The sequence below is a fragment of the Cydia pomonella genome, chromosome 18 (assembly GCF_033807575.1).
Source record: "Cydia pomonella isolate Wapato2018A chromosome 18, ilCydPomo1, whole genome shotgun sequence".
NCBI classification, from domain to species: Eukaryota; Metazoa; Arthropoda; class Insecta; order Lepidoptera; family Tortricidae; genus Cydia; species Cydia pomonella.
The window spans coordinates 8,711,908-8,735,536 of record NC_084720.1 but is presented as its reverse complement, the minus strand read 5'-3'; the positions used below and the strand labels follow the sequence as shown (position 1 = coordinate 8,735,536).

Here is a 23,629-nt window from a genome sequence, read left to right as displayed (position 1 = left end):
CGCAGACGAAGGGCGAGTCCCGGTACTCTCGGTCAAGGTAACAAACATTCACGCATATGGCTACATGTTGAACTTGCACTTCGGTTTCGCGCAATAAAGTGATTGAGAATGAATTGAGGGAAATCACCTTGATAAATTAGAATAAAAAATCGTCGACATGTAGCTACCTAAGATTTAGTTGTAGGCTGCGGTGACCGCTTACCATCAGGCGGGATGTATGCTTGTTTACTGCCACACCCCGAAAATGGTATTTATATGAGTAAATTTTGTAAATAAATATGTAATTATTCATTTACAACTATGCTCAATTACATGTAAATACATAATACACACTGACACATAGTCAATAATGAGAAAGGAGAAAAACAATCCTATTAAGGGCTTTCTTCTAGTGAACCTTTAAAGGAAGATAGTTATAACGAAGTTAATATTCCCATAACGTCACGGCGTGGACAGTATTTTTTTTATATCTGTATTTGTGTGGGTAAAAGCTGAGGTTACATGTATTTTTAGTAAACTCCGCAATGATTGGCCCTTTAATGTGCAGACATAATTGATTGGACCAATCATTAGAGGCGATCGACATTTGGGGTCTCGTTCCAAATTGCTCGGTCGCCTAGTTTTTAGCATCTCTACAAAATGGTATTGTATCATTGTTATATAATTTTCTGCAACGTTACAACTTATAAATCGGAAGTGACAATGGACCACCGAGCTTGGAGAGCATCCAAAGCTCAACAGGTGGGTGGCTTCGGCCTCAGATCATGTGATTCCAATAGTCGTGTGAACGCGGGCGAGTTGAGCTATTGAACTGACCAGTATAATGGGACCTCACAATCCGTAAAACTGCATAGGTAATAGAGAGCGCTTAACTTACCTGCACTGTACAAACTAATGATTTCAGGCTTGTTATTCATAGAGCTTACCCAAAGCTTTCTGAGCTCAATACATCAAGGTCCATGAAGAACTTGTGTCTTCAGGCGACATTGGCACAAAAGTGACAAAGCTCTTTAAAAAAAGATAAAAAATAAACTTGTATTTTCTAATATTATCGATAAAAAAATATATAAAATAGGATTAACGACCCGATTCGAACTTTAAGATACGTCAAATATTAGGTCTAAATACGATTGTCCGAAACCGTACTTTAAAGTGCGAATCAGGCCGTAAGGCGGTGTTGAACCTGACACAATAATTGTTGCTACAAAAGTATAAATTAATTGCCTGACAATAATAAATTGCTTGATGTTACGCAAAAACAAATGATTTTGTTCCTAATTATGGAGTCTATAGCTATACGCTTAACGGTGCATGATAAAAACAGGTACCCAATTTTTTTAATTAATAACCATAACAATTTCTCGTCCAAAAAGCAACTGTTACAGGTAGTATGAAACTAATACTACCTCCGAAAAATATTAGAACGTCAAAAATATAGTTAAATAGGTATGACGATATTCGGCCCGACGCGACGCCCGAAAATTACGCTCTCTGAGAATGACCCCTGGACATGTATGTGACAGACGATTGATAGGTATGTCGCTTCGCACTCTGCGAACATCTCGGTGTCAGTGGTGATTTACTTTTTTTTTATTACTTGATATTTGCCTTTTGAAAATATGTATTTAGATACCTACTTCTAAACAAACGAATGACTAAAGAAAGTATATTAGTCAATAAGTAAAAAAATAACACTGTAAACTTACTCTCACTTAACTAATATATCATATTAATATTTATATAAATAATATTTCATAACATAACACGATTCTCCACGGGTTTCAACCAAAATACATATATTTAAGTCATTGACATATATCTAAGGACGGGCCTTACGGACACTAAGAATGGTGCTAGTTCAGTGGTGTCACTTACGAATTCGAGCTAATAGTGCATTCTAACGCTATTAGTCGCAAGTTGCGACTTGCGACTAATCGCGCGCGTGATGCGAACTCTTCAACCATTGCGTTGTGGCGTTCGACTGCACGATTGGCTCAAATTCGTGTGCGTGACACCGCAGTACTGGCCCCATTCTTATTGTCCGTAAGGCCCATCCTTAGATATAAGTCAATGAGTTTAGTCATCTTAATTTCGTCCATCTTTAATCCATACGTCAACAACAAAAGAACTGACATGGAACTGATACATGTGTAAAAAATACACATTTTCTAAGCAGCTTTTTCTCGTAAAAGTTCACATTTTTACCTCAAATGCTGGTTTTCGCTTTTAGTTCTCTCACCAACCAATATTTATTTATCAGAAGATCTTTAATGAGACGTTATAAATCGAATGAGATGAAAACAGTTGCCAAGTAGCATGAAATAGTAATGTAGCATTTGCTTATATCTGACGCTTTTCATAACAATCGGTCAATTAAACTGTAAACATTATTATATTATTTCCAATATATATTGAGGTTAATTTGCAATTATATCAGAAATCAAGAAAATGATTACTGTAATTTTGCAGCGATACATTACCTATGCATGAACGATTATGAAGTTTATTTAATTAAATTTGCTTTCCAATCGAATTTCTGTATCTATTGTACCAAGTAAAAGTATTGCACAATAAGAAGAGGCCATGCACAGAATAACGCAGCGGCTTACGTGAGCGAATAACTGGTGAATGTGACGCGGCGCGGCGCGGTGGCCTAACGGCATTCGCGTTCACAACGAGATCGCCCACGTAGGACACTTCCATAGGTATCAAAGGGTTAAATTCACCCGCGCCGCGCCGCGCCGCTACGCGTTCGCGAGTTATTCGTTCACGTAAGCCGCTGCGTAACACTATGCTTGGATCAAGCGATACGTTTAAACAACAAACACACAGTGCCTGTGTTCACTTTATACAACCTATTTGTGGCATTGCACAATAGATAGATGAACCATTCATTAGAACGTATTCATTGTTGCTATATGCGTTTTGTATTGTGCTTACGGCTGTTTAACACATGATTAAGTATGCATAGTACTTAATACATCCGTTTAAGTTTTCATAAATTCAGTACCGTAAAATATGCCTACTTTGCCACACTGGTATCACAACCTCATTGAAGTGTTACGACAAGGTAGTAGTGATGGTCTACTTTAAATTGGCACTTATATCAACATGCCTACCACAATATAAAAATATAAAAAAAATCCAATTTTGGAGCAATGTAGGCACAAGATCGCAGTAATTAAGTAGGTATAATATAACTTATTCGTGTTTATATATGTTTTGAATTTGTCATTGTTATTCCGGACACTACTATTCCTCCTGATTCCAAAAGTCAACCGTCTAACTTACACTCAGAACGCTTGCATTTACCATTGGATTAAATTTAAATACCCACAGATATTAATATAATATTTATATAGTTAGGTTCTAACCGTCTTTTATCTCGGAATCAAACAAAACTTACTTTAATGACTTAATGAGTGGGTAAACTGCAGAGAATCATGTTTTCAATTTAGATTTTATGTAATTAAACAATTTCGTCTTAAGTAAAAAAAAATATTTACCTAAAAAACGAAACGAGTTAACTTTCCTTTGCAATTGAACTAGAAAGTTGAGATACCTGGGTGAATGTAAAATTTATTTTCATTGGTATTCAGAATACGGTCATATTACGCGTAATTTGTCAAAATTTCAGCGCCCCGGGTTTTGTGAGCTCGCCTTTGTTATGTAATTATTAGGAAATGAAGGAATTATACTGGATGATTTCGGAAACGTGATCAGGGCAAATCCGACCCTTATTCACAGGTGATAATTCAAATGTTTATTTATTAGGTTTTTATGATGACAAATACGCATAACAAATTGTTCATTATTAGGTAATTTAACTTGTTAGGATGTACTGCTACTGGATGTAATGCGACTGGGATTACAATCTTAAATAAATCACCGAATCTATTAATTGTTACGGAAATTCTCAAAAACTAATTGCATATTCTAGGGACAATAATACATACACTAGTAAAACTGAGAAGAAATAATTTATATAATCGTACCGTGAATTTATTTATACCTACAATTATGACATTCACTTAATGAGGCGCCCTCGAATCTTTGTATGATATTCGGACCTACAGTATAGACATTATATATGTCACCTAAAATAATGGGGTCATTACTCCATTTTAAAATTTGGTATTAAAATTGAATTCAATTTGACCAAGCGGGGCAATGCGGCCAGCCTCTTGGGCACCCTACCGAGCGACCTGGATTTAGGGCAATTTTTTTATTTATAAGTTTTTAATGGACGCTGATGACCTGGTATTCCTGGCGTGGTGACAAGGTTCCCAGATACACAAACTCTTTCACTTGTTCAACTCTTTCTTGACCAATCAAAACTTCACAGTTTGTCATACTTTCTCCCTTTTCAAATACCATTACTTTCGTCTTGCTCACATTTATTTTCATTCCTTTCCTTTCAAAAGATCTATGCATTCTAGTTACCATCTCCTGCAATTCTTCACCCGATGACGCCAGGAATACCAGGTCATCAGCGTCCATTAAAAACTTATAAATAAAAAAATTGCCCTAAATCCAGGTCGCTCGGTAGGGTGCCCAAGAGGCTGGCCGCATTGCCCAGCTTGGTCAAATTGAATTCAATTTTAATACCAAATTTTAAAATGGAGTAATGACCCCATTATTTTAGGTGACATATATAATGTCTATACTGTAGGTCCGAATATCATACAAAGATTCGAGGGCGCCTCATTAAGTGAATGTCATAATTGTAGTTATAAATAAATTCACGGTACGATTATATAAATTATTTCTTCTCAGTTTTACTAGTGTATGTATTATTGTCCCTAGAATATGCAATTAGTTTTTGAGAATTTCCGTAACAATTAATAGATTCGGTGATTTATTTAAGATTGTAATCCCAGTCGCATTACATCCAGTAGCAGTACATCCTAACAAGTTAAATTACCTAATAATGAACAATTTATTATGCGTATTTGTCATCATAAAAGCCTAATAAATAAACATTTGAATTATCACCTGTGAATAAGGGTCGGATTTGCCCTGATCACGTTTCCGAAATCATCCAGTATAATTCCTTCATTTCCTAATAATTACATAACAAAGGCGAGCTCACAAAACCCGGGGCGCTGAAATTTTGACAAATTACGCGTAATATGACCGTATTCTGAATACCAATGAAAATAAATTTTACATTCACCCAGGTATCTCAACTTTCTGGTTCAATTGCAAAGGAAAGTTAACTCGTTTCGTTTTTTAGGTAAATTTTTTTTTTTACATAAGACGAAATTGTTTAATTACATAAAAACTAAATTGAAAACATGATTCTCTGCAGTTTACCCACTCATTAAGTCATTAAAGTAAGTTTTGTTTGGTTCCGAGATAAAAGACGGTTAGAACCTAACTATATAAATATTATATTAATATCTGTGGGTATTTAAATTTAATCCAATGGTAAATGCAAGCGTTCTGTGTAAGTTAGACGGTTGACTTTTGGAATCAGGAGGAATAGTAGTGTCCGGAATAACAATGACAAATTCAAAACATATATAAACACGAATAAGTTATATTATAGCTACTTAATTATTTCTTCAAATAGTCTTGTGGTTGTACTTGCATTTTAGATTTTAGAATTTTTTAAATTAATTCCACTCAGAATCACGAGCTCTTTCGATACGAGAAAAAAGTGTCCCCAAAATTTCATAATATTTTAAAACCGTAACTAAACGGACCAAAAAATTTTTTCTTAGTAAGAGTAGAAATAATCTAAAGTACCTGGGCGACCGAGCTTTGCTCGGTTATAATATAACTATTTATTGTAATATGGTGGTGTATAGGTGATAATCTTAACTACATTTTTTTTACCAAATTAAACTTGTCGAAAACAATAAAAATTAAAAAATATATATATAAACTTGAACATATAAAAAAAAAAGTTAGTCACCGGGCGAGATTCGAACTCGTAACACTCGTTTAGCAGTCCGCGTTTTAACCCGCTGGACCAGACGGACAGTGGCCGGCAACACGAAATTAGCGACCATATTCTTCGTCGAAAGAAAAACGCATGAAAACTCGAAAACACGCGTTTTCCCAAACATAAGACTAATCTAGATAGATTGTATACCCCCAAAAACCCCCATATACCAAGTTTCAGCGAAATCGTTAGAGCCGTTTCCGAGATCACAGAAATATATATATATATACAAGAATTGCTCGTTTAAAGGTATAAGATATTCCTAATTGTATCACACACAATTTGGTACAACTTTAAATAGAAATGCCCTGTTACCAAATATTACATATTGTTTTACGGTAAGAAAATCCTAAATACTAAAGAATCTAACTAAAAACTCAATATAAACATCCTGTGAACTAATTTAGTTTCAGTAACTTTGCCAACCCTAAAATGGAGCAAATTCAACCTCTTCCCATTTCTGGTATCGCACCGCAATAATTAACAGTTTATAAAAGTTAAGCAATTAGTCCGTCGTACTTGAGCAAATGCAACAGTTCGCGGGAGAGCACGATCAAAAATTCTTTAAAAAGTACGAGTAATTTAAATGTTCTCTCACAGGTTTTATTACGTATCATTTACGTAATTCGAATAGGGAATATTACGCAAAACTCTGCGTAGGGGGCGCCACTACCACAATCCATCACAATCTGGTCTACCGCGAAACAAGAAATTCGAAATTTCGTTATCTAACCTCTCTATAACTCTTGCATATTCGAGCGATGAAGAGGCAGATAACTAAATTTCGTTTTCGCGTTTCACGATAGGCCCTTTGTAAACATGCCGCCTTGATGCATCAATGTCATATTTTATTATCTGTGAAAACTTGTCAAAAATCAGTTTAAGGCACAGTATGTATAAGTTACTCTATGGCTTAGGAAAGGTTCTAGTGCTGCACTCTGGCGGCAAAAAAAAAAAAAGCACTTGAACATTGGTACAAGTATTTTTGTACTGAATATGCTTGTGCCGCACACTGGTGGAATCCCACCGTTATACTTAAATTGCAGCAAAAGTAGTGAAAAAAATGTTCTAAATATTCAAAACACTACGCTTTTTTTACGCAAACTTTAACTTAGCAATGTATGTAAACTATGTATGTCTGTAGGGGTCAAATCCTTAAAGTTAAATTTGACCCACTTCCCGGTTTCCAATGAAGCTGAAAATTTGCATACATAAGTAAATTAGATGACAATGCAGTATTAATGTTACATGGAGCTGATGTGATCATGGAGACAGGAGGTGGCCATATGAACTCTGTGATAAAACAATGCAACATAATTGTGTTTGGGTTTGAACGGAATGCCTCCATGAGTATTAGTCGACTGTTGAAAGAAAAGTACAGTCAGCTATAAAAGCTAGCGCCGCATAAGGAGAAGGTTGACTTAAGAAAAGCAAGAGAAACAACTCGGAGGTTCAGAGAGCGGAGTGTTTGAAAAATTTTACCTCTTTTTTAGATAACAATACGGTTGCCAAAAATTTTAGCAGTCTTGAGGATTTTCTCTAGGCACTTCAGGGATTTGAATCCTGATTATTTGACTTTCACTCGATGGAAAAAAATCAAAGACATAGGTTTAAAACGTACGCACTTTAAAAATTTGTAACAATTTATGCACAAAAGCTAACAATATGAAAATTGTTTCTAAAAATGCGATATTTTATTTTTGAGGGAACTCTGCGATTACTTTTTTATTTTTTAAAACTCAAAAATTAAAATTCAAAAATATGATACCCGCAATCCCGAGCACCCACATCCATCTCGCTCACCCTTACGCTCAGCGAGAGTGAGAGAAGAACACGACCCTACGGGGCCTACATTTTAAACTCGCTTACTTAATACGTATTAATTAAGTAAGCGAGTTTAAAATGTATAGTTACCATACCTCCCATACAACTTACTATTAATAACTAAAGAAAGCCATCATCTATGAAGTACTCTAAGATTACTATTTTCTCTATGACCAATGTAAGCTGGATAAGCGAACTCAATACAAAAAAATTGGTGTCCACCGAAGTGACAGTCACAGAGTCACAGGTTAGTTCAAAACACAGTCTAACACAATTTTGCTTCATAACTAAATTTAAATACTCGTAACACCCACCCGATCCGGGGAATTCAAGTGAAAATTATATTAAATATTGAAAATCAAGAAAATTAGCTCAATCTCAAAGATGTCCCATTGTTTTTAAATGCCAGCTTTAATAACGAAATACAAAATCTTATTTTTTGTCCTGGTCAGCACAAAACGTTGTACAAATTCTACAAATTTGCATTTTTTATGTGAAAAATTATAAAATATTTTTTATCTAAAATTTTAGTTTGTTTTTCTGGCTCTACCCTCATATTTTCGCTAAAACAGGCCTAGATCGAAACATATTTTCCATAACTTCTCTCACTTAACTCTTATAGGTACTAAGTAATTCTGAATAACGCCGAAATGAAGCATATGACAATATTAACAAATCACTGTCAATTTATTAGTTTAAGCACTTAACGCGTTTACGCAGCGGCTTACGTGAGCGAATAACTAGCGAACGCGAAGCGGCGCGGCGCGGCGCGGGGTGAATCAATCCTTTGATCCCTATGGAAGTGTCCTACATGGGCGATCTTGTTGTGAATGCGAATGCCGTTGGGCCGCCGCGCCGCATTCGCGAGTTATTCGCTCACGTAAGCCGCTGCGTTACACCCTGATTTCAAGACGCGTGCAAAGATTTTTCTTTTTCTTCTCCCTCGCGTTGCCCCGGCATTTTGCCACGGCTCATGGGAGCCTGGAGTCCGCTTGACAACTAATCCCAAAATTTGGCGTAGGCACTAGTTTTTACGAAAGCGACTGCCATCTGACCTTCCAACCCAGAGGGTAAACTAGGCCTTATTGGGATTAGTCCGGTTTCCTCACGATGTTTTACTTCACCGAAAAGCGACTGGTAAATATATAATAATATTTCGTACCTAAGTTCCTAAAAACTCATTGGTACGAACCGGGGTTTTAACCCGCGACCTCCGGATTGCAAGTCGCACGCTCTTACCGCTAGGCCACCAGCGCTTCGCGTGCAAAGATTTATCATGGAGATAGAAAATGCATGACCAATTTGCACTCGTAGAATTGACCTTCTAAATCTCGATTCAATTTTCCTTTTGACGGAAAAAGAAAATTATATTCCCTCAAGGTGAGATAAGAAAGTCGAATAGCGGGCGAAATTAGGGGATATGACGGAAATGTGGGGGAAATCTCGCGCTATAAACATCATCGGCGGTTGAAAAGGCTTACCTAGTAAGTTCCCTGGGGATTTCCTTGTTTTCTTCGTCCATGTAAACATCTGTAAAAAGGAAACGCATCAACATCAATTTGAGAAATGTTAATATATTGACAACTTGTTGTTTCTCTTTTTTTCTTCGTTAGAAGTTTTTACGTGTCGGATATTCAGTCACGTGTTTGGTTAGTTTGTCAAAAGTTTAAATGTGTAGAAGCTTTGAGAGATATCGTAGCAATGGTTGCTGACTGACAGTTACTCTACGTGATTATATGATTATCATCACGATTGTGCATGCTTACATTTATCATCTAGCTGTAACGCTTTCTACATCGCCTTGGTACATAAGTGTTCCTAGAATACAAACTAATTCCTGTCAGTCTATCATTTACGAAATTATCCTGTTTTCTAGACTGTGTTTTCCTACCCCAATAATTTCTCTGTTGACATCAATTGCTTTTCCAGACACAATGCAGCAATACAAATATTCTTTATTGTTCTTCAAAGCAATTGCAACAGTATACACAAATTAAGCATAATAACTTAAACTATGGTAGACATCAGGCTCCACTTCAAGTCATTTATCTATATAACACATTGGCACCTCTGAATTGTGTGCTGTTTTGTCTCTACATATATATTCGTCAATAGATTCCTTGACGCTTCGGAGCTCCTCGATTACCGCCCCTCTCAGACAACTCTCGAAGGCGTTTTGTTGTTCTGTTATTGGAATAAATTAATTCCTCACGAAGCTGACTGGCTTAGAACAAAGGAATCTTCATTGAAATACGTATTGAATGAGGCTCGGTTGCCCCAGTTAGATCCAATTAATAACACTTTAGCGAAAGCAAGCGAAGTCAGGTTGCTTGCATTTCTAGTCTGTTTGTTCTCTTTTGTTTACTGGCAAACAGCGCAGACTTCATTATAACTTAAAACTTTTAATTGATGTCATTTTGTTAAATAGGTAGGTATTTAAGATCGAATACCTGTATTAGAAAGCTTTCGTAAGTCACTTGTCAGTACAAGGTTTAAAAATTGATAGTTTAGACCGTTATAGGAATAATACAATAGATGGGTGATAAGTGTGTACAGCGTGTGTGTGTGTGTATGTGTGTGTGGAGGGAGGTTGGAGATCACGGAATGAGGTGTTTTATGGAACTTTCCGTATTAATCTTATTATAGTCTCACGTTCCTAAGTGCCACGTCAAACGGTAGACATATTGTTGTTAACCCGTCTAAATTGCGTAAGCTGTTTGTATGTTATCACAAATGTGAATGTATGTTCATTTCGTCACACTATCGGACTGTGAGGCTTTTTCTATCTGTAGTGCTTTTTTAGCATAACTTTTAGGACAGATCTTTGAGCTCTTTCGATAACTAACATAATGGTTTTGGCAGCACTGCCCCACGTGTAAGTAGTTATTGACTGACACAGCGATACGTATGTCTTTTAAAAGAGGCAGATCCGCGGACTTTCGTAGCTATTTTAATATGTACGGTCGAGGAAATTGATTCTTTAGCAGTTTATGGTTCACTTTACATTGGACGGATCTTAGCATAAGTATGTGCAACCAAATTTACTTGAGCCGCAAATTGCTAAAGAATCAATTTCCTCGACCGTACATTGTTTTCCTGATTCTTTTGAACTTGTTTTGAGTTAAGACCATTAGACCATCAGAGCAGAAAAAGAAAGACTAACAATTGAAACAATAAATATCGAAAACTAAAGTTTGCTTTATGTAACCGCTGCTAAATCATACGAGTCCAGTCAAGATGTCAATCGCTTGCGCTACGAAAACGAAACCCTTTGTGTCTCTCTATCACTCTTCCATATTAGTGCGACAGTGACCGATACGTTTCGTTTGCTACGGAACGTTGACGATTGGCATGTTGGCTACGCACCCATTAGCTCTTAATGATTGTTAGCTTATAATGCTCGCTAGTGCGCCAAGAGTGCCAAGACTCTAGTTTTCTTTTCTCTGCATACTTTCCAATAGAGTAAATAATGAACAAGTTATACTTTTAAATAAGTTGTTTTTGAATTTCCGATTGAAAATGAATATTCATTAATTTTCAATACGCTACGAAAAGGTGAAGAAAATGTATTAAAATCGGTTTTGTGTCGTATAACTTATGTAATTATGTAACATGTTTATTCGGTTCTGAGTGATAAGCTCAACATCGAACTGTATATCTGTTTTTACCTATGCAACATAGCACAAGGATGTAAAAAGAAATACTTACAGCTTTCTTTAAAGTTTTAAGCGTAAGAAATAGTTCATAGTTATGATTTTCTTAAACAACAACCACCACTTTTACAGAACTGCATGCGCAACCACTTCCAAGTCGTAAATGGTATGTACCTATACACTTCTTCTTTTAAAATATGGCCTCCATCAAATCTTTGATGATTTTGCTAATGTCAAAAATCGTTATTCAGTGGTAACATTGAAGCGTGCTCGTAGAGCATGACGTTGTTCCGTAGTTGTAGTTGCTTTTAGTAAAGAGATAGCTGATGGACTTTACTAAAAGCCACGATGGATTGCCGGGTGTTGATTAACATGGTTAAACGGGTTTCAAGATTAGTTTTTCATTAGCTGCACACTTCCACGATAGTTAACTGCATAATAAGCTATCGATATTACACTTTAAACTACATGAATGATCAAAACACAAAAAAAAATTCTCGAGACGTCTTCGCCATCTTGAATCTACGCTATCTATTAATCTACGCTATTATTATTTAATTTTATCTAATTAATTATGCTACCGATTCGCGAGAAAGCTCTATGTCGCGGCATTTTCTCGCCTGTCGACTGTCGCGCCCGTCATGTGCTAGCCGTGCAAAATCGAGAAACTGACAGGTCGAGATAGAAATTTGTGACACGCGACTGTTGTTTCTCGCGGCGCGAGTTATCCCGCGTGTAATCATGTGCTAGCCGTGCAGCACCTATATACTTACTTTACTCTTTGATGGTATGTTAAATCACGCTGACAGTTACCTATATAGTATACGAGTATACAAAGAGCATATAATCACTACGTTCTAAGAGACGAAAATTCATAGTACGTACTTATCTTCTTCTTTTAAAATATGGCTTCCATCAAATCTATGATGATTTTGCCAATGTCAAGTTTCGTTGTATTATTATTGTAAGTTTTAAGTGTGCTCGTAGAGCATGTCAAACGGTTTGGTTTAACGTCTGACGAAGGAGAGTTACTTATGCATATATATACGGAAGGTGGAGATAAGGAACGAAATCTCCATATACCAAAAAGTGTCATCAAACAACTTTAAATAGGTGGCGCTACAATACCTAGAGTATTTGTAAAAACAAATCATAGACAGCGCAATTCACTCCGTCAATAACGCCTAGGTTCTTAGCTACTCTAGCGCTACTCTGGAGAGATTTGGAACTATTATTTATAGCTGACAGCTGGACACTTTTGCAATAGTTCTACCATAATAAATGTCACTCCTCTTAATTCCACACTCTATACATATATATTTACGAGTATACTTACGCTACTTTTTTCGATGGATACTATGTCAAATAGTTTGACGAAGAAGTTTTTCATTGGATTTAAGGCTGGCGTCCTTTAGGCTCGCCGAGGCGAATCGAATCGAATCGTAATAATTCGACTTCTATACATTTACTATGAACGCGCCGCGGCTTTTCGTCAATGGATGCAGTTTCATAGTAACTATACATTTACTAATCATTGTAATTCACCTCGGCGCGCAGCCTTAAATGTATAGAAGGCTAATTATTACGATTCGATTCGATTCACCTCGGCGAGCCTAGCTACGTCAGCTTTAAATCATATGACAAACTTCTTCGTCAAACTATCAAACCCAATAAATTTATTTTATCGAGTGATTGTATGCTCTTTGATGGAGCCTTCATCTGTCAAAGTAGATATTAATGTCTTAAAACGCCGTGTACAAAATATTTAATAAATTACATATATAATTTTTGAATCTACTTCCAATTTCGATTAAACACGTTATATTCGAAATATGGTAAAACCAAACACCTACGAGTCCAAACACTTAAGTACACTCAGTTGTGAATGGAAACGTGGAGCGTTCAACAGTGAATCTCAAGATTTAAAATGCAGAACGAAGAATTATTTGCAATTTTTGCTCAGTTGTCATGTGAATCACTCGTGTGGAGGGCGTGAACAAGCAGTGATCGGCGGGTTAGTAACAATAAAATCGTCGTTCTAACTGGACTGGCCAGATCTTTATTTTCCTTCTCACAGTAGGTTGGCAAAACCTGACAAATTGTAACTACACATTCCTGAGGTCATATGGAGCAAAAATTTTTATGAGTTTTAGTCAAATTCGGCAAAAAATATTGTTTTTAGTCGAAAATAAAATATTTTTGTGCGTTTTCTGAACATAACGAATAAATAAAGTTTTTATTTTAAATTTACAGATATAAATTGCAAGTTTACTTTAAAACTTTAATGTCTGTCAGTGGGTATGTCTAAATCAAGTTACATAGAGGCAGCATCGTAGCCAAAAAGGCGTTTTTCACCGAGTTACTTATTACAGAAACAATTTTGTACAGAAATTGTCATTATCTCTATAACAAGACCGATGTCATAAAACTTTGTGTGACATTTTAGTCTCTAAATACGATCAAGAATACACCTTTTCATCACACTTGCTCGAAAAAGATATTATTTCATGCAGGTGTACTGAAGGACGCAGGCCTATATTGTTCCCGCGGAAGTTTTGGATTGTGAAAAAAAAAAGCTATAACTCCCTATATAACTTTTTTAAATTAGGTATGTCACTAATTCATACAAACCAAGTAGCGTAAATGAGTTTTACTTTAAAAATACTGCCGATGATAATTTAATATTTTTGTCTATCATTAAAAATATTTAATTTGGTTAATTTAATAACCGTTTAAAACATTTTTACATAATTTTGAATTGTGGCTGAATGCTCAATAGGTCTGTGCCTTCGATGCCTAACCTGTCAACAAATGACAATAATATGGCGGACGAATGTTTGATATGTCACCGTATTTAAGACTAATTCCGCTTAAAATTTTGACTTTTCTTCGCAAATGTGATGAAAAACATTGTGTGTAACTCCGGGGGTAAAAATATTGCAAACTCGGGTCTTTAATTCCCTCCAGCCTGCCTTCCAAAATTCCACTTACCCCCCTCGTTGCACAATGTACTGTTAAAATATGTCATGTTTTACCAGCACACGGTGTATATACAGAAAGTACAGAAACAGAACAATGAACAATTGGGAAATAAATAATTCCATACTCTACAGAGCACTAACAGTATTTAAATCTTTCTTGACGTGACAAAGACAGCACAGCTCGCGTAGCCAACGTGCCAATCGTTAACGCTCCGTGGCGTAGCGTAGTCATCTCTCTCTATCACTCTTCCGTATTGCGACAGTGACAGTTGCGTTTCGTTCGCTACGGAGCGTTAACGATTGGCATGTTGGCTACGTGGGCAGGCCTACGTGATTGCGCGCATCAGCCAGCACTTGTATCGGTAAGTCTGACTTATAACTTGATGGTCTCGTCGCTAAGGATGATCAGGTCTTCAGGAGCTGCATTGGCATAGCGCGTTATGGGACAATCCTCGAAAATGTGCTGAATTGTTTGTGTTCGCAGCCTCTCCTCTTTTTTCTATTTAAGTAGGTATTTTTACTTTATAATAGTCATTTGGTAGTTTTAAGTCATATATGTACAAATTAAACACGATTAATTATTAGGTTTTCTGCTTATTACGTGCTACGAGTATAATACATACATTATATTGATTGATCACATATTACCCTCGTGTAATATGCATGATGGGAGCCTTCACTTCCAGTATAAAATATGAAAAAAGATCAAAAGCTACGAGGTACCACGGAAATAGAGTTCTTAGCTAATCTATCTCAGTCGCATTTCAGATCCTGTGACATAAAACTGTTTTTAGTTGCGGATTATCGACTGCCCTTTTAGCTAGGATTATAAAACATTTTTAGCTTACTTGACTGAAGCGAAGCTTATATTTGCATCATTGTCAAAGTTATAATAATCCGCATATAGGTGAACGATATCCTTTTTGTAGGCAATGATATTATATAAGTATAAATAGGTTATACTCATACATAAGGAGCACAAAAAATACTTCCATATTTATTTCTACACCTACGAAGAAGTCTATTAATTTTCGCATTCCATTCATCTTTGTCATACTCGTTGTTAGACATAAGCTTCGTCCCTTTTTCTTTCGGTATACGTTAGCAACTAGGCGCAACTAAAGGCAACTCGTACAATTAGTACAAATTGCCTTTATAAAATTTTTGGGACGCATATAACCAATCTTCAAGTAACGACAATCACTGACTTTCCCGTCAACCACCCTAAGGACTGCTGAGAACCGACCGAGATGGAGAAAACTTGTGCACGACGCAACGAGAAACTTTCAGAGACACGACCTTCAGAATTGAAAATACCGACCAAGAAGAGATAACCTGTGTTGAGTTAGGCATTGGTTGTAGGGCTGATTTTTATAACGGATAGTAGTATAGTTCGTGTTATCCACGATGACGCGCAGATTTGTCAAATCTAACTTTTAGTAACATATCAATACGAGTCCAGCCACGCGTCATCGTGAATGACACGATCTATAGTGTGGAGCTGATAGATTGTGTTTTAGGGTAATATAAGTTTGACTAGGGATTGAATTGTGAAATATTTGTTGCATAATTGGTATTTATAATATTAAACCATTTTTAAAGTGCGTACCCTTCCCCAAAAAAAAAAAACCGTGAAAAAAATTGGCTAAAAAATTGGCTGTATACATTTTGGCTTTCTGACTGAAAGTAAATTCTTTTTTCGTGATTTCGGGGTTGGTCCCATAGTAAAAGTAGCTCAGTATGACTTATATATTCAGCCCGTAAATTATTGCTGGTGACTAAATATACATTCTGTATACAAATATTTTTGCTCTTTATGACCTCATGAATGCGTGGTTACAATCTGTCGGGTTAGTCGAGCCCTCGGTGTATAGTAGCCTATAATGTGTAACAGGGACATAAAAACACTCCTCCTGTTGAAATTTTTATTTCATTTTCTATACTTACAATAGATATCTGTTTTATTATACCTACATCTTATATATTTCCGTACATCCGTACCTAATAGCAAATTGTACTTCCTCGAGGCACATACAGATGACCAGGTATATGAGGATGTTAGGAAATGGAACGGAAAGGTCGAAGGAAGGAAGTCATCGCGCCGTATATTATTCGATATTGGAACTTGTTGGCATTCTCATATCTTACCGGACCTACATGTGCAGCCTACTAATTCATCTAGATAAAGATATATTATGATCTCAGATAAAAGGAACTCGTACGTTGGTTGGTAGCACCTTTGGTACCAACCACCGTAGACACAAAGGATTTTAAATAACCAAGGGGTTTTATTTCAAATCTTTTTTGTCTTTTGCGATCGTTTAACGTAGTATTAACAATTCATAGAGTAGTAGTATCACCAAATTATTGTAGTATAAAAATACATACGTATTGCTAAAAAAACTGCAAAGTTCAGTTAATTCATTAACCTATTATTTTTCCCCTATATTTTCGGCATCATCATGTCCGTTCATGGTCATATTAAAAATTATATAGGAATCCATAGATGTGGCACCCTCCGTGCCGATCATCGTCATGACACTTTAAATACCCATCCCCTCCCTATAAATCCTACCATTCCTTAGGATAAAGTTGTGTAGGTTTCATACACTTTAAAATAAATAAGCTATTAGCCTGAAATGGATCCATTCCCCTAATTTCCAATATTTTTTAATTAAACTTATGTTTCATCTAAACCTGTGTAAGTTGCCGTAAGCTGAAAAATATTGCCAGCACTGCCATAAAGTTTACAATAAAGCTACAAAGAAAGCGAAAGCTTCATGAAGAGACCTTTATTAGAAAAGTTTCCTATCCAATATATTAAGGCTAAAGACAGCAAATCCATTAATGCCATTGCTTACATACATAGCTTTAGAAAAAGGGATAATATACCGCCTATACCCGACTTTTTAAAGGAGCCGGTCAATTATTAAAAATTAGGATCAATAATAATTCACCTTCGAGTTCACAATATATGGCATCATACTCGTACCATTTAAGTATTTACTTTCTACAAAGCCTATTAAAATTAAAACGCATGTTAACTATTGGTAAATTCTGCATTTTACGGAATAAATAGGACTATACTGAGATAATCACTTACTTTATATATTTATACAAGCACTTTAAATATAAATATAAAAAATGTAGATATTTGGCGCCAATGTTATACACATCGACTTTGCCCCAAACTAAGCAAAACTTATACTTTGGGTACTAGGGAGATAAATACATACTTATTTACATAGAAAACACCCATGACTCAGGACCAAACATCTGTCCTTACCGGGATTCGAACCCGGGACCATCGGCTTTATAGGCAGGGTCACTAATCACTTAGGCCAGACCGGTCGTAAAAAAGTATTAAGTCTTTAAAAAAGTATTAATGAAAAAAAAGTACTGCCACGAGGGACATCTAATATGAAATTCGATATAACATATAGATGCTTATTATATAGGTATAAAAGCTAAGTTTATCGGCTCTATCGCGAGTTAATTTTTACCTTTATTTCCGACGTTTCGACGTAGGTTACACTAGTCGTGTAACCGGCGAAAAAAATGGGGGTATATATCATACATTCAAATCACTCATCATACATAAATTGTTGTCAATAGTCCGACACGACGCTCAATACATACGCGCACACATCCGAAGAATAGGTCCCTTGCCTTTAACTTCTGGATCACTGGTCCCCAGTCCCCCAGTTGGCGATAAGTTAAAGCTATCTTCCCTATTAACATTTCAGGGGTGTTTCCTGATATCAATCGTTTCCCGCACAACTCAAGCATAATAACCACAAGTGTAACCTGCGTGGAAACGTCGGAAATAAAGGGAACAAAATAAACTCGCGATAGACTCGACAAAATTATAAGTTAAATATGTGTTCAAAATGCGAAAGTTTTAAATGATATAATATCGATGCTTCCCTAAATCACGCACTCTGAATGCCTTCGCACGTCCTTATCTGTATAGGTAACTATGGAAGCTTTCGGGGCTTTGCTCGAGTATTACCAGTCTTATTCATACAACATTTATTTTGTTCCAGATAAAATGAAGTCGTTCAGTGCCAGTGATAGTGCCAAAGTGTAGTACAAATGTGCCACCATGGGTTGCACGCCAAGCATGCTCCTAGACCACAAGAGCCGGCGACGCGACAGCAATGGCTCCCAAGAGGCTGCGTTGGCTAAGGTGGCGCCTACGCCTGTGTGCAACAAGGCGGTGCAAGCGGCGCGGGCGCCGCGAGCGTCGCTCGAGTCCGACGGCTTCAGCATACAGCTGTCGAGCAAGAAGGACAGCTATGTATCGCAGATGGGAAACAACTTCGCTACGCAGTTGCATATAAAGAGGATATCGGGTAAGTTCTATTAGTTACCTTCTTTAATTAATCATGGTACTTAATGAAAAAAAAAACGCTTCAAACGTCGCGAAATATGAATTATATAATTTTGCTAAATATAATTGTTATTTGCGTTACTCAAATTATACAATACTTATAAAGTGTTCTTATTTATTTGGGTAGTCAAGTAATAATTACACATAATTAACGCCAAAATATGAACTTTTTCTTACGCACTCTCTTGTTGGCAGGACCAAATGTTCTTTCTGAAGCTTGCATATGTTGAACGAGTTTATCCAAACTAAAAGTATTTGCTAGATGCGTACGATGGTTTGCTATATCTCGTAGTAGTTTCGATAAAACAAGTATTCTATATTTTAGCTGGCACATTATAGAGCTAAAATAACAAGATTCCCTTTGAAATGATGCAAGATAACTTATTAGTAGAGTCACAAAGTGTCTCGCTTCAATATCTTGATATCTCTTAATTTTTTCCCGGCTTTGCATTTGTATCTTCACTTTTCCGTAAATCTCTCGTGAGTTACTGAGAGTGAGCGATAACATTAATATAAAAAGTACCTGCGAATAAGTATATAAATTTTCATAACTCGTTATAATGATGGGACTACACGGTGTCAATACATCTAGATAAAAATGTACTTTTTTTACTAAAATTTCAGTATTTACTCGTATAAATCAAAACATACTTAGAACAAACAATAACCTCCGATTGGCCTTAGTACTCAATTGCAGGACTGTAATGTCCAGCAGGAAGAGTATAAATAGAAACTAAAATACCTAATATTAATTGATAAGATATTCACCGCGCTTTCCTTCATGGTTTATTAAAACGGCTTTGAGCAATTTTGCTGTCCGCTTGTTTGAAATAATTGTTGCCAAATAGTTCAAAACTTGTATGCAACATAGTTGATAATTAAAACCTAAGTAACACTTGGTAGTTCTAATTAAAATACATTCGTTATGCTTATATGCTTATAGTGTGAAACGAAAGTAAACTCTTACAATTAGGTACTTAACAGTTGCACAGAATAGGATTTTGCTATTACTTATTCTGTGTTATGATAATGATACTACAGAACTGACTCGCTCGTATTTTTTCTTCTATTTTGTCAAAATTTACAATTTATTTCATCAAAAACTTACTATAGTTAGTTCGATTGAAACATCGATTGTGACACTACATTGTTGATTGAGTTTCGGATTGGCATATAGCATAACCATTAGTATTAACTTTGACATTGATGAATTAACCTAGGTAGATATGCGTTTGTATAATATTATAAATAACGTTGATAAGCGAATATGCACGAATTTATAAGTGCTATAGTATATAAGTAGGTAATTAGGTACCTCATAAGTACTAACATTATGCGCCCTATCCGGGTGTCATGTACTGACTACATCCAACTAACATCTTCTGTAATGCACATGACTTTCAATGTTGAATAAATGAAATGAAACATTTTTTCCACTATACCCACCTCACGCGCTGAGAGACAAAGAATCAATAGGTACACTTTTACACACAAGTTTTTTTATACATTGGACTTGCTTAGGTGAACGACTGTGGATAGGTTATAGTGACACTCAAATTAAATTAATTTATTTGTAATGCTTATAACGTTATTTGTCATTTATTCTATAAATAATATTAATCACATAAATATTATATTAAATTGATATAATATTAAAATTCTCTTAACCAGTTTTTATGGCTGGCTGGCTGAGTGAAAACTGGGATCCAGAACAGGAGATCAGAGTGAGTGAATAGATATAGCCCGTAGTGTTTTCATTAAAATGCAAATATGTATACCAATAAAGATATTAACTTAAAACTTAGATGTACACTAGTAAAATGCTATGTACTATCCATACTTTATTATGGTGTTGAAACATGGACCCCTGGAATAAATAAACGGAAAATAAAATAGAAGCCTTCGAAGTGTGGCTGTACAGGCGTATGCTGAGAGCATTATGGACATCAAGAATTACTAATATAGAGATCCTAAAAAGAATGGAGAAGAAAAAGGAAGTGTAAAGGGAAGAAAGATTACACATTTTGGACATCTACATAGACATGAAAAGTATACGCTGTTGAAAGTTATAATAGAAGGAAAAATAGAGGGAAAACGGGGAAGGGGAAGAAGGAGGATGAACTGGCTCGACAACATCGAGGACGCGAACACGCTAACAAGACTAGCCAAGCATAGAAAAGACTTTACAAAGGTGGCCACTGACGCCCACTAGGGCATGGCCGCAGAAGGAGAAGAAGAACCGTTTCGTTTAGGTACTTATTTATATAGTCAAGTAAGTACCTATAGCTGGACCTCGAGCAGACTGCAACCCATCTTTATGTCCAGGTTACTCTCTGAGGATAACAATAGACATAATGGATATACACAGAGGATTACTATAACTAGCTTAAATCTTAAACAGGCCCTTGAGGCGTTGGATAATCAAATAACTACCAACAAATCCATACGAGAACAAAAAAATTGTGAACTTTAAAATGGTGAATTATGCATCATCCTAGGTACTAACAAGTATGTAAGGGTGAAAGTGACAGGCAAAGTAACAGGTGATAAAAATGCCACCATGCTGCCACCGTAGGGATCTCATAGCTATTAAGCTATCGTTAAATAAAATAAAGATATTGCTTCGTTTCATGTGTTATTCAATAACAATTTATTTAAATATGCAAAGATGAAAAGTATACAGGATTTAAAGAATGGATCATTTGTGTTATGTATTTTGCAAGAACACACTATTTAGTTCTTTTTTTATACAAATTCAGTGTTTACAAAAATAACCCTTTTCGTTTTAATAATCTTTTTTTCTCAAAATCATTCGAGACAAATAACAATTTCAACAATTTAGATTCTTCTTGCCCTTCTTTTAGTTTTGTTTCTATGGGTTCTGATTTTGAAATATTGGACTTTTCTGATAATAATTTCGTAGCATTATTGAGATCTTTATGCTCGTTTTCATCTGGGTCACAATCTCCATTTTCGTTGCAATCATTACCCTTTTTATTCAATAACTCTTTTATTAATTTAGATAAGACATATACAGCTGATACTGATTCACATTTTCCCTCTCCAAAGGGACAGAATTCTCCTCTTTCAAATAATGCAAGGCCATTAAGTATTTCCTTTAAGATTTTCGCGTCTACTTCTTGCCCGCTTTTCCATCCGTAATGTCCCCAGTTTGTTACCTCGACTTTCCGTCCGTCATGAGTATTGAGTTGAAGCTTTTTCTTGTCGTGCTTTTTTTTCGCCTTTTTCTGACAACTGCACATATTTATCGATATTAATACAAAAATGACGAAAATAAACACCTGCCAACATATTTAAATATTTATTTAATAATTGTACCTTAATTACGATGGCATTTTACCACACAAGTTTGTCATTTGTAGAAACATTATCGTATTAAATATTTTGATGTAGGTACTTACCTTATCGCCTTTCATGTTTGACTTGGCCCCTGATTGAGACCCACTGAACTGAGGAACTGAGTGAGAAAAGAAAAGGGCTATTAATATACTTTGTGTACTTACGTACTGATACTAATTCATTTGTTTCGCCGATTAATGTTTCAAACGTACAATATCAATTAGCACCCAGATCGTTATCTGCCTTATTTCTTGTAACCAGTCCTAATTTGACATGAACAGCTATTTAACTTTCTGTGCAAGATTCCGTCCATATAAGATACATAGCGATTGTGAGGTTTTGCCAAATAATTAAATATCTTAAAGTTTAAGGTTTAAAGGTTTAACGTTAAGGCTTTAACGAACTCTAAAGTTCGGCATTTTAGATTCTACGGATGATAATAATTATGAATTATGCCATAAATTTCGTCAATATGGCATACGAACTGACTGACCGGTGGATAGACACCACATGGCATAGCTATAAGGGTTCTGTTTTGACTATTTTGTTGAAGGTATACTGAAAAGGTGCATATTATGTTTTTGTCATTGCTTAGTCATTTTTCTTAAGGTTACTCGTATAATTGGAAGGAGAAACATATGTCAATAAAATAAAAATAGATATACATATATCCAATTCGTCCATCTCTATGCAGGGTAATAAGGAAAAATATGTTTTACAAAGCGATCTGAATAGCCCCTCGATGTGAGAGGAGTTAAATAGTAATCCCAAATCGCTTATCGGAAACATTGATTGACTGCAATGTTGGCAATGATTAATTAATTAATGGCTGCTGGCAGCCTTGCTCGTCGGGCAACAATTGCCGAATTGTCAGTTTATACGAAATTTCTAGCTACATATTATAGACAGTTTTATACATAGGCAAAGCGAACCTAAAAACACCCCTCCCTACCCTGGCTACTTTTAAGGTTTTAATTACTTTATTCATAAGCTAAAACACTGGGGTAAATAAAAGTGATAAATTTATTCCATAAAAATGTATTTAATTTGAATAATTAAATGCTTTAAGCATCGAATATATTATTCAGAAACCACCAATATTAAAACCTAACTAAGGTTAAGATTAATTAATATAAGAAATAAAATTATATATTTAACAAAATAAAGTAAAAAGCTTTATTAAATAATTTATAATCCAAATGTCATTACTTTCATTCCGTTGTAACTTCAAGCCCTGATTTGAAAGAAGTATCTTCTTTATTTGCTCCATCACGTGGAATACAGTAAATGTCTGTTGTTTTGGTAAGGAGATTTTCGGCGGTTTTTGCCGCTTTATTAATTAATCTTGGTAATACGTACTCTATAGATTTATAATCACACTTGTTTTTGCCAAGTGGGCAGTCTCGAATACCATCAAACGCTGCAACATGCTCCAAAATCTTTCTGAAGCTTTTTAGTGAGATCTCTC

The 23,629-nt window shown here is 35.7% G+C and overlaps 2 protein-coding genes and 1 long non-coding RNA gene across 4 annotated transcripts in view; 1 reads left to right on the top strand and 2 right to left on the bottom strand.

Annotated features, from left to right (window-relative positions):
• LOC133527359 (high affinity cAMP-specific and IBMX-insensitive 3',5'-cyclic phosphodiesterase 8) overlaps positions 1-23,629 on the top strand; it is a 311,161-nt gene that overhangs the window by 60,421 nt on the left and 227,111 nt on the right. Inside the window, exon 2 of one of the 2 annotated variants that reach the window (XM_061864311.1) lies at positions 18,455-18,763. In XM_061864311.1, the coding sequence (XP_061720295.1) occupies positions 18,514-18,763 (250 nt within the window). In that variant the 5' untranslated portion in view covers positions 18,455-18,513. Of the gene's footprint in view, positions 1-17,742; positions 18,764-23,629 lie in introns of those variants that run through there. The other variant, XM_061864312.1, reaches the window with a different exon arrangement.
• Positions 18,830-19,926, bottom strand: LOC133527367 (uncharacterized). The gene is made up of 2 exons (XR_009800876.1): positions 19,544-19,926; positions 18,830-19,324 (listed from the first exon to the last, which is right to left on the bottom strand). It is a non-coding gene; the product is annotated as an uncharacterized LOC133527367 (long non-coding RNA).
• LOC133527365 (uncharacterized) lies at positions 21,420-22,310 on the bottom strand. Its single transcript, XM_061864325.1, has 2 exons — positions 22,224-22,310; positions 21,420-22,103 (listed from the first exon to the last, which is right to left on the bottom strand). Exons 1-2 carry the CDS (start codon positions 22,236-22,238, stop codon positions 21,564-21,566), a joined length of 555 nt encoding a protein of 184 aa, XP_061720309.1. The 5' UTR covers positions 22,239-22,310; the 3' UTR covers positions 21,420-21,563.